General features: G+C 37.6%; 1 protein-coding gene across 1 annotated transcript; it reads right to left on the bottom strand.

The window, feature by feature from the left end:
- Positions 1-813: 813 nt before the first annotated feature.
- Positions 814-4,943, bottom strand: LOC115442434 (host cell factor 1). Its single transcript, XM_030167463.2, has one exon. It carries the CDS (start codon positions 4,808-4,810, stop codon positions 2,288-2,290), a length of 2,523 nt encoding a protein of 840 aa, XP_030023323.2. The 5' UTR covers positions 4,811-4,943; the 3' UTR covers positions 814-2,287.
- Positions 4,944-13,056: the final 8,113 nt, after the last annotated feature.

Below are 13,056 nucleotides of genomic sequence, written 5' to 3'. Positions count from 1 at the left end.
ATAGGATACACACTTATTTAAATAAATATAATCATTTGGGGTAAGTAGAGCCAATAATGGATAAATTAAATTTATTGGACAGAATTCAATGATACGATCAGTTTTATCCCTATCGACTACATTATACTGGCATACAATATTATAATGGCAGTTATGTTAAATAAGAGTGAATTGAAATTAGCGCCATCTAGTAAGTACCGATTAAATGAATTCTGGTTTTGAAAATAGATGTAATATTAGGTATACCCGTGTACCGGTATACGTATGCTTTTATTAGTTCTTGACTTACAGCCTTACTAACTTATTAATATTTCATAAATTTTCATCATAGATATCTACTTAAATATATATTTTAGATCGTATTTAGGCCGTACAAAATAATAAGTAAATATTTAAATTTTAAAACAGTGACATCTGTGTCAAATAAAGCTAAACAATTTTAGCCACAGAGTTAATTTTATTACAAAAGAAACTTAACAGAGGTCGCTAATAACATAAGATCAGTTTCGCAATATTCATAATCAAAATAATAATATTGTGTTTGGTGTTTAGTACCAAACTTTATGCCACTTGCACAATGACCACATAAATTAATATTTCATTAAAAAGTCATTTACGTGCCATGGTCCAATGAGATCGTACAACATACGAAACATGTTGTCGTGGCAAAAATCCTCTGATAGTTTTTGGTGTCGATTCGATGCTTTACTTATAAGCATAACTATTAATAGTTGACCCATTTTTTCTGCCTATTGTATGCAGACTAAGTATTACTTAATAGTTTATTTATGCAATTCGCAATGAAAGTCGCACTTATCCAAATCGTTTATTCAAGCAAATGAACATAATATGAACAAACTATAACATTAAATTTATCTACTTAATGATATTTACAATCCATACCTCGCTTAACTTATATTATTGATTAACCTAGGTACGTACATCTAGGACGCTTATGCTAAGTATAGAAATGCAGAATAAAATTTCTCCACATGAATGCACTCCATTGTATACACAATATGTAAAAATAAAAAATTGACAACACTCAGGTGGACACAGGCCCCGTGCGGTTACACTTTTCCCGCCAACAAATTATATTCTGCATTTTTATGTCATTCGTAAATCTTAAATAACAAAGTATTGATAAAATCAATATAGTTTTTGTCAGTTTTCTTTGCGATTAACCAGCGCCAGTGTCAAACAAACTCAACGAGAACAGACAATGTTTAACAGGCACTAAGCACATATAACTTGTGTGTGGTACTCCATGGTACAGCTACTCCACACGATTGAATCAGCTCCACATCTTAATACTGTATAATAGCCTCAGTCTATGTTCAGGTGTCTCAAAGACATGGCGCTGACTCCACTACAGAATACCACAAACAATATTACACAATGACAGTTTATATTATGCTATATTAGGTATCATGTTAACAACTTTACTGTGTTTCTAATAGCCGCAAGATCCACTTAGTGAATTGTTTTTAGTAAAATGATAATTTTGCAGCCACCAAAATCAGAGCCAAATTATTTCTTTTATTATTCAAAGTTATTAACAACTATTTTAAGATATTACAAAGAAACTAAGTCAAGTTTTAGGATTTTGTAAAAACTTAAGCGGAAGACAGTTTTAACAAAAATCTTTTAATGTCTCCAATTTATAATATAAAATGACATGCACGAATGTGCAGTCTGTAGAATAAGATTCTACTACATGTTGTCACAAAATAATAACATAATTACAGTAAAAAAAAACTACATAATACAGAAATATAACATACAAGCTTATGATTAAAATAAATCCATGTGTCAAGCATGTAGTGTACTAATTGTAAAACAGAGATGTCACATCCAGTCCACAACAACCATTCTGCACAAGAGGCACTTTTCATGTGGTGTCATTTCCGAGACACAAACCATTAAAACTTTTCAGCGACTGAACATCCACAACACCAACATTTAATTATGTTAGGACAGATCACAAGCAGGCTTCATGGCTCCGGTGACCTCTCACATCACCAATAATAATTATATTAATTTATAAGAGTAAATAAAATATTCTTTTAGTAAAAACTCTATGAGGACTTTCTCTACAGACTCATATAACATACAAAACTCATAAACTATGATTTATAATATTCTATAGTCTGAGCACACCCAGCGTTTGTTAAAATTTACAATCAGAATGTACCGTTGCAGAGTCAACCTGTACACTCTCCGCTTGTCACACACTGCATCCGTCTGACGGCTAGCTAAGGGCACTCTGAGATATCAAATAGTTCCTTCACTGCTGCTGGTTCGACTGCGCCGACTGGCCTGCCGATTTGGTGATCACGATGGTTTGTTTTCCGCCGACGCTCGACTTGCCCAGTTGTATCATGTTTGAAGGCAGAGTGATGATCTTGTTACCACCCACAGTGTTGGCAGATACCAGTTTCACGATAGTAGCACCTGACGCGATGCCCTGCGCTTGCGCTGTGACGGACGTGGGAGCCGCTGGTCGGTTTACCATCGCCACCTTGGGCATGGTGGCTACAGTCATGCCTGTGGAGGTCTTCACCAGCGTCACGTATTGCGGTGCAGTACTCGCTTGAGCAGTGGCGCCGGGAGTCTTCTTGATGATGACCGGAATGCCCGCGTTACCACCCGCCTGTCGAAGCACCGTGGCCCCTGACATCGCACCGGTCGTCGTCGCCACAGTCGCCGTCTGTTCGCCTGACTTCGCCGTCAGAATCTTGTAGACAGGCGTCTTCATCTGCTGCCCGCCGAGCGCACCACCTGCTATCTGGATGGCGCCGCCGCTGCTTGCTATGACTGGCAGGTTGCCTGCGCCAAGTTTGACTGGCACGCCCGCTGCCACTTTACTCTGTAGATTGGCCACTCCTGCCTGAATGGGCATGCCACCCGCTGTCTTCACAAGCACATTGCTGGTACCGATCTTCACATTGCCTGCACCTAGTTTCAAGGGCATATTGCTGGTGGCCACCTTCTGTATGCTGTTGGCGGTAATTTTGCCTTGAATGTTGGCGGTGCCTATCTTCAACGGTACTGCGTTGCCGGCTAGTTTCACAGGAACGTTACTGGGTCCCAGTTTGACAGGTACAGGACTACCGCTAGCGCCAGTTTTTACCTGCACGAAGCGAGGTGTGCCAGCGGCCCCTCCCGCCCCAAGTACTATTTGCGCGTTAGATTGCGCAGTGGAGACGCGCACGGTGCCCGGAGTGCCCACGCCGCTGACGATCCTGGTGACGCTCTGAGGTGTGACTGCTGCCACCTTGATCTGCTGCGAAGACCCCGCCGTCGCTGGTGACTTAACCACTGTCTTAGTCTGGTAGGTCGGCTGCTTAGGCGTCTGCGTGCCAGGAGATATTTTGACTGTAGCTGGCTGTGAAGTCAATTTGATTGCACCCGAAGTGATTTTCTGAGGAGTGGAAACTATTGGGTGAGTAATAGGTGAAGCGGCGGCTGCGATAGGACGCACCGGCAGCTCTGTAGGCGTTATAGGTATCGGAGTTGAGACAGGAGACGTGAGACCAAAGGCTTTTGCGGCGTCGGGCTGCGAGGCCGCCGGTGAGGAGGGTGGCGGCGCGGTCACAGGCTCTGCTGCAGCTGGGAAGCGAGTTGGGGTTACTTTACCACATTTCTGTACTTGTAATAGATAAGTAGTTACAGTGTTGAGTGCAGGCCAGCACAGTTCTAAAGATGTGGTGCCAGCACGGACAAGTGCTACACGACCAGCTTGAGGTGGCACTCCCACTTCCAAGTACCACAGATCTTTGCAGCAAATCTGGTTGTTCCAAGTTTTCCTATACCCATCTCTACCGGACCAAATATATAGTCTGGTTTGTATGGCCACGGCACTGTGCCCAGCCCTGGCCCGCGGAACACACTCATCAAATTTGTCCAGGGCTATGTTGTCCCAAGTCATGGATTCTAGGTTTAGTGAGGCAAGAGTGTTTGTGCATTTCCACTCCTTTTCATGTGTGGCAAGTTTAGATTCGTCGGGGACTAGTGGCACCCAGCCGCCATACACGTACATGTGGTGACCGATGACTGTGGCAGTGTGCAGAGACCTCGGCAGGGGCGAGGGACCGCCGACTTCGGGCCGAGACCACGACATGCTGTCCACGTCGAGCACCCATAGGTCTCCGAGGCGCGACCCGCTCATTCCTCCGTAGATTATAAGTGATGATTTGCCTGTGTTTCTGTCTGTATACGCGACACCGCTATGTGACTCCCGTGGCGGTGGAGACTGTCCGTACGTGAGCGGAATGTCCCATACGGTCATTGACGAATTTGGGTATAGTTCCAGCGTGTATAAATCGTTGAGATACCGTGGTATATTGTTCTTGGGGTCATCGCTTTCGTTCGCCAGCCCTCCAAACAGATACACTTTCCCATTGAGTAAGGTGAAGCTATGACCTAGTCGTGGACAAGGCGGGAGCCCCTGCTTAGGCGGCAACGGCTTCAACCTCTTCCATTCCCATCGGGAGGCCTGAAGTTCGTACAAATCGTTAGAGTACTTGCCGTATTCCACCATGCCGCCAAAAACGAGAAGTCGCGTTCCATCGACAACAAAACCGTAAGCGGCGCATCCTGGAGGCACTTCGCCTTTCGTGACGGGAACGAACCATTGGTTTGTGGTGGTGTTGAAGACGTGCAGCTCGTGAACTATACCTTCGTTTCCGCCGCCGAAAACTATCATCAAATCTTTTATGGCGACCGCGCGGTGACCATGGCGGGGTCGTGGCTGAGGGCCGGTAGGATTGTACACTTTTTGCCACTTAAGTACGGCGTTTTCCTTCATTTTTACTATACATTTGTCACTAAAAGCTTTACACCGTATGTATCGCTCGGGATGCGTATCTACAGCATAGACAATGAGAAACGTCGTAAATAAGCTTTGAAGAAAATATTCGGGTTAGTTGAAGCTCCATAAAACAATCTTATTCGGTTTTCTCACTCGCACTCCTTGACTTCAGCTATGAGTAAAAAAAAAGCACCATATGCAGCTTACAGTGTATAACAAAAATGGCGTTAGCAACAGCACTACCAACAGAACAAGAATAGAAAGAACGGCGTCGGAACGTCAAGAACTTGTCTATGGTATGATATAGTTTTAATTTTTTTGATTAGTGGTCTTAAATCTCAAGTTACATAAAATGTTTTTAAATGTTATAGTGTGATTAAATTTTAAAAACATATGATTATATTGGAATTATGTTCTGCATAGTAAAATCAGTAAGAAAAATGAAACCTAATAGATTTTTTGTAAAAAAACTGTGTGGCAAAATATTAAAAACAAAGTATTACATTGAAATAGGTAAGAAATTGACGAACACTAACAATTGAGGATATAAATCATAATAACAATTCATTTTCTTTCGTTGTTCTTCTTGGGCTAAATACAATTTATTGAAGAATAATTGTCTATGATTTTTTTTTGGATAGCTATCCGAAACAAGCATTTAACGCAATATGTTGGTAGCCTTGCGTCACAACGCGGGAAAGGATGGCCTTCAAAAGTTCAATGATTCTCTATAGTTATTTTCCCGTGTGTTGTCTATGGCATAAATTAATAAATATCAGTTTATTTTATAAAAATTAAATGTATAGGTAGAAATTTAATTAAATAATTTCGTTAAATCATATTGCATATGGGCATAGAATAATATAATATATAATATAATTTATTATTGAGCTTGGGGATAACATCATCTATAAAAAAAAGTACCATTATACCATTTACAATAATAATATTATTTCTTAGTTAACAATCTTCTATTTTTACTCAGTTTGGATTAAAATATTATTATATGGTTAGTATGTACTTACGTTTTATTTTTTTAAATTTGTATTGTGATGTTGTGTTAAAATTCATAGATGGCGTTATCATGAAAAGCCCTACTTATTTTTAAAAAGCTAAACGTATTGTAGAGATGGCAGCACTTCAAATAATTTGTCCATGAATTTGTCTTGTTTAGCATGAGTGGCAAGCCAATGACGTACTTACCGTGTACATCATAGATAATACACTAATATAGGAAGTGTACATGGAGACGCTAGGGAGCCCTATTCCGACTACGGGGCGAATCCGTCTTGCAATTACTTACGAGCATTCTAAACGAAGGACAGCTTTGACGGCCGTGTAGTTAAATAGGGATTATTTTATTTTCTCTCGTTACTATGTTCGACTAGGTACCTATCTATTTCAATTATTAGATATAGAGATTTGATATTTACATTTTGCCTCTTCAAAGTTATAAATCTTAGTATGTTAGGATTTCTTGCCACTAAGGGCCGATTTCGTCACTACATTACTTAAGCGGTAGTGTTCTCAATAAGTTTACTGTACACTGTTAGTAAGGACTTATATGGACTAGACTTATAAACTAGAAATAATTAACATCTTAACATCACAACTTGCGAAAATATTATTATTTTAAGTTCGGTTTCTTCAATTTGCTTTCACAACTTGCAATCACCCGTCGATCAGCTAGCTTCTTCAGCGAAGGGTGATTTCGTTTCACTCCCCATTCATAATTGCTTAAAAACATCCCCATTCAACTTGAATCAATCGTAGACTTCATTAAATTTAGTTCAATAACCCTTTCGCCACTCGATAGATAATTAAAAAATAAAGTTTGCACTCTGCTTATAAAGCGGTATGTTCAGACGATAAAACTAACAGCAGCTAATGGAAGAACTCAAGATAAATAAAGGATTAGAGTTGGTTTATATAAATATATAATAATATATAAATTAATTGTGACTGTTGATCAAAAAATCAACATCAGTGATTGTTGATTTTTTGCTATTAAGAAATAAAGTAAGGAAATTCACATATTTGTAACAATTACTTACAAAATTATCAATTTGTTGTAGCATTTGAGGCACCAAACAGTATTTTTTTACAATAGATCTCATTTATTCGCAAGATTCGTAAATCTTTTCCCCTAATTAAGAAATTAGATAAATGTTACGCCGCAGGAAGTATTTTATAATCCCGGGTAATTTGTACGCGGATTATATAATTATCCTGAGCCTCTAATAAATGGGGATTTAGTATAGCTAAATTAGTAATATGTTTTGACGCATAATGATTTCTTATGTTTACGCGAATGTTAGATATTTGAATTAAACTATTTTACGGATTTTATTGCGGTTTTAATATTTTACTTTTCTCCCGACGTTTCGAAGACTTTGCAGCCTTCATGGTCCTTCAGTCCCCCCCGTGACTATATTTTTTTAATATTCACAACTAAGTAAATGATTTTATTCTTTTGGGTAAATTAGTGGTAAGATTTTTAAAGTCATTCAGACCACCTGCAAATCTTTTTCTTGTAAATCAGAGAACGACCACCTAAAAAATTCGAGGCTTCAGAATTTCAACACGAAAATCTACTCACCGTAGTGTCAGTATTTAGAAAAATACAATAAAGCTTAGACTCGTGATTTGAATTTTAATTGGGTAGATAGGGGTGCTTGAACTATAAGCCGTTAGTAAAGTGCAACACGACCCGCTCATCCCTGCCTCCTCGAAGGTATTACGCGATTATTTTGATGAATTGCTGTATAGATTAAACTTAAACCTGTGTTTAGTAACATATTGAGTCTTGTAGTGTCTAGTCGCTAAAATTAGGGTTATGCAACTATATATTTGAAGGCTTAGGGAGTTTAGGAACTTCGGTGTTATAGCTATTATTATAAAGGTATATGCAGTATGCATTCAAAAAAAATTACATAGGTCGATACCTAATAATTTCTATTAGTTTTCGAATTTTATCGCGTTAAGATACGCACCAGTTATGTTGTTTTTTATTGCTTTGAATGACGTGACGAGTTTGCCGTTCGCCTGATGGTAAGCGATACGACCACCCATAAACAGTAGAAACACTTGTTTGGTATTCCACTGCGCTCGCCATCCTGAGACATGAGATATTAAGTCTCATTACGTCCAGTAGTTACACTGGCTACAATGTCCTTCAACCCGGAATACAATAGTGATATACACTACTGCTTGGCGGCAGAAATACACATTGCAGTTGTATCCATCCAAGCGGACTCTCACACATGAGAGACTTACCACCAGTAGAATATAATCCACTTAGTATATAAGTAGATTTACTGCTTAATCCATTATTTTAATTTTATCTTCTTCAAGCCAAGACAGCGGGGTTGGGTTTCTATTTTAACTTGTAAATCAACATTCGATTTGCATACCGTGCGCCAACAAAGTCTCCATTTGACAATATAACTTGAAGACGCGTTCTTTCATCCAAAAACTTTTATCTCTGGGTAGTGGGTGTATTCTTTTCATACTATTATCTATGTATTCTTAACCGTTTCATTTAAAATGTATTTTAGTCATCGTTTTCAGGGAAGGAAAATATTAAATTTACGTAATTTTATTTTATCAATATGTTTATTAGTCTATTAAACCGATTCTATTTAAAAGAGATGGATATTTAACCAGTAGCGTTTTTATCTCTCTGAATTTTGTTGTAATGTGTATGTTCAAGATGCTTTGTATACGTCAAATTTTGCACCAAATTACATACAAATGGCGGAACGTGCTGCCGACGTCTCGTTTTCATACATTAACTATAGGAGTGGCAGCTGTTTGATTATAAATTTGACACGTAATTGGAGCAATTGTCAATTAATAAACTGTTAGTTAATTTAATAGTACGATAAAGATACTGCAGTGTTTGTAAATAAATTATTAACCACTCGTTGGTGCCATAATATTGAATATCTATACATATATACATCATTTTATTTCTTCTTTCCTGCCAGCTCGAGCTGGCTTCTTTGTTTACTATATTTTTCATTTATTTTATTTTCAATATAAATTGTCTTTGTTTATATAAGCTAATTTAATTAGGTAATAATTAAATATTTTCATGTACTTTCCTTGACTTATCATAAGTGCAACTATGTTCGCCTACGTGATGAATAAAGCATTTTATTTATTTATTTTATTTATAATTGCGACAGTTGAAAAGGTTTGCGCCTTGCGTTAGAGTTAGGAGGACTGGCTTTTTTATAGAGTAAATGGAAGCAGCGATAGACTAACAGGCGGAAATGAAACGATCTAACTAAATGGAAGTTTTGTGATCGATTTTTACGCACGATAAGTCAATGGCACACACATTTTTTTTTTTTGTGTTACGTGTGTGTTTATTTACCGCGATTTTCAATAAATCATCCCATTCGCTTATCTTGATGTATCTCAAAAATTTACCGATCAGAACAATGTTTTATTTCACATGTTTTCAAATGAGTTTGATTGGTTTTTCTCGGAATCGCGTTAAGGATTGAGATTGGGTTCGCTTGTTGAACTGCTGCCAGGGGATAATTGTTCTCTTTAATGCTGAACGAAAATATTCCCGGTTAGACATTTAACATTACACTAATTACTCATAATTTTAACGAAATAAATCAAATAGAAGGATAGGGAGGAGTTGGAAATATATGTTTCCATTTCCCCCTGTAGCAAAGCGGGAAAAAATTGTAAACTACAAAAAGTGTAATTCTACCTATATTTTTAACCTACCTCAAAAAAGGAGGAGGTTATCAATGCGGCGTGAATATTTTTTTTTTCATTTGTGTTACTTACCTCAGAATTTGCTCATTCATGGACCGATTTGGAAAATTCTTTTTTTATTCGAAATAATATACTTCCAGATTGCTATCATTGTTTTTTTTTTCCAAATTTTCACTGATCTAACTTAACTAATAATTTTAATTAGACACCGATTCCAAAATTGGTATCCAGTATATACCTATTATGTGAAATAATTTTTTGGTTTTGAATGGTTTTTGAAGGCGGTTGAATTTTTTAATCTAATATACCTATGCCGCCTATAGAACGACGAATGGTTTTTAACCGCCTCATTTTGTGGTTTGAAGATATACAAGCGAATGCACTGGTGGTTCTTTCCCGCGCCTGATTTAAAAGCCACGACCAATTACAAAATGGCGTGCGAAATAAAACCGCGTATAATCTGTAACATACGAAACTCAGTAGGCTGGCTCGAATGTGGCGGTAATGGCTTGCAGTTTTTTGGTCAGTTTAAAAAAATCTGGACATTATTGCTAAATCTTTATATTTATTATCTCTTGCAAAAGGAACTTCTGTTAAATCTTTGGTTGGTGAGTATATTTACCCAGTATTTGGAGTATTTTTTTTTTATATTTCTAATAATGCAACGACAACACAATTCCTATACTGTTCTCATAAAGTTTTCTTTGCAGTGTTCGTAGCAAGTACCGTAAAAAAGAGCAGTGTTTAATAGTACGAGTAGTGTATACCGTATATAGTTCGTTTAGCGGTTTTGCGGAAGTGAAAAACAACCGCTCGCGGCAAAAAACCGTAGAGCTGTCTTATGTGAAGCGATAAAGATTTAAGAAAGTCATCTTGCCAAAGGCTCTAGGAGCTTTTACGTTTATATATTTCCAACATTGCCATTCGCACCAAACATCTGAAACTTTTGTATTTATTTATTTACATTTTGTAACAATGAAAGCCTATACATGAGTATTCATTTCGATTTTTTATTTCCTCGACTTGTGCCTTTCGAAAACGGGGCAAATTCATTTGAATGTAAACGAATTGGCTGGCTCATGCCGCAAACCTATTAATTTTCTTTAAAAGATATGTTGTAATTGAAAGCACTTTGTTTCCGGATGAAATGCATCGGATCGTTTTCATATTTACTGTTAGGGTTGTCACTTGTCAGATTTGTAACAAATCACTCCCAATAAGTCGTGATTTGTGGTCACAATGTTTATCTGTGACTTGGTTATTCATGGCCCAAGCTTACAGATCCATGAAGTGGTTTATGAATTTACTTAGATAACAAATAAAATACATCATTCACGTTGATAATATGCAAGCTTTTTCGGATTTACCCGCGTGAATTTGGGCTTATGGCGAATAAAAGTAGTCTATGTCCTTTTTTAATGTTTGAACTTCTGTATAGTGTTGCTGCTGCATATAGGCGGTCGTACCATTTACCATCAAGCGAATGGCATGTTCGTATCATCATTCTTCATCATCAATAGAGTAATCGGTCATAAAAGCCTGGATTGGTAAGTCCCAAACTGGCAACCCTAAGAGAGCGCTTTGCTGTAACCCGCAAAGTTCTGTGCCAATATGTCAAGAGCTTAATTCTACTGTTTCATATTTTTATTTTACAAAATTGTAATATGTGTATTAAAAGTCATGTGGTGCGGTAAACGTAAAATATTATGTTCAACTTGTAGTTGTGCCGAACTAAGCGGTTTTGCATACAGCGTAAATAGGTCAATTGTGGTACAACTGTAGCATTTTGTGGGGATCGTACGATTGCTAGAACCCTAAGGGCCCATTGTCCATTACCAGTCTTCGTATTTGATCCTACGAAATGAGCATGAAAGGTACCTTTCAAATTAATCTATAAAGTTAATGAGTTCTAAATAAAATCTATTAAGATGTCAATGACCATCATAAACATGAGTTATTAGATCAGGGTTTAGATAAACTAGATTTTTTTAACCGTGTAATTTTGCAAATTTTCGAAGCTGTACAGGATTTGCGGAGAGTCGCATGTGTATGGAATTATTAAAATATTGTCACTAATGTAGTATTTGGATTCTTGCGCAATAAATTTCAGGAAGAACAGTTTTCTTTTTTTTAATCCAACTACAATAACTAGTGTAAATTTAGTTTTAGAACAGCAACAACAAGGCAACACAAAGTTACGAACCGTCGTAGTCGGTTACATATAAGATACAACAACAAATGCACAATTTATGGCGACGTAATGCATATCAGACCTAGTAGCTGTGTGCTAATTAAAAGTTAACTATTGTGGCGTGGAACTGAGAAAGTCAAGTGTGCACATCGCATGGGCAAGGCGAGTTAGTTAGTTACTCTTTGTCAGTTTAAAAATCATAACTAGGTGTACGAGTGTTTGTTTCTTCAATCAATTTCTGGTTTGAAGGAGATCGACTGGGTACAGAGCATTGAACGTATGGTTTAATGATAAGTATCTACTTACGTACATAGCATCGCTCTTTTTCCTTTTCAGGGGTAGTTAGAGAGGTATAACACGTAATTGTACAAGGCATTTCCAGTCTTCGGGATGTTACTAGGTACAAAATCCCAATATTACTTGCCCGAGCCGGGATTCGAAGATTTCAGCTTGATACTCTTACCCCTGAGGCAATATAATCACTCTACCAAGGCAGTCAGGCAAAGAAACTATTTTAAATGCAACTCCTTAGCTATTACTGTATATGGGGAGTTGTTTACCATCATTACCATCAGGCAAGTTTTTTTCTTTTTTTTATTGCTTTCAATGACGAGACGAGCTTACCGTACGCCTGACGGTAAGCGATACGACCGCTCATAAACAGTAGAAACACCATCCAACACCTTGAATTACATATTGTTATGTATGTATGTATTGTTTGGTATTCCACTGCGCTTGCCAACCTGAGACATGAGATGTTAAGTCTTAATATGCCCAGTAGTTACACTGGCTGCAAGGTCCTTCAAACCGGAACACAACAGTGACTAGACACTGCTGCTTGGTGGCAGAAATAGACATTGTTGTGATACCTGTCCAGGCGGACTCTCACGTATGAGAGACCTACCACCAGTCAAATCACCACCAGCAAGTACGTGTTCTCTGCATTTGGGAATACATTTGTTGTGTAACTTATTTGGATCAGTTAATGCCGCGTTCGAGGAAGTAGGAATTGGACCAACGTGGGATTAAAGTACGAACTAATTAATTATGGCATTAATAGGAATTAGAGTGGGAGCTTGTTCGGGATTCCGCGAAATATTACTCAAAAAACGAAACACAAAAGCTAGTGATTCACGTTTGATCTTTGAAGGTTATCTACTCTTCAATAATTTTTTTTATTTGATTTTTTTATAACTAGTTAAAAATTCATTGCCCAAATTTATACGATAATTTATAAAAGTCAAGTTTTATGTACGCCGTATTCATTATTTTAGGATATACATTTATATAAATAAGTAGCAAATGCGTGAAT

Source organism: Manduca sexta, chromosome 7, assembly GCF_014839805.1.
Source record: "Manduca sexta isolate Smith_Timp_Sample1 chromosome 7, JHU_Msex_v1.0, whole genome shotgun sequence".
NCBI lineage: Eukaryota > Metazoa > Arthropoda > Insecta > Lepidoptera > Sphingidae > Manduca > Manduca sexta.
The sequence above is the reverse complement of the archived record's forward strand: the minus strand, read 5'-3'. Positions and strand labels throughout refer to the sequence as shown.

Coding starts and splice junctions, on each gene's coding strand:
- LOC115442434 (XM_030167463.2), bottom strand. CDS start 4,810: ATGAAGGAAAACGCCGTACTTAAGTGGCAAAAAGTGTACAATCCTACC.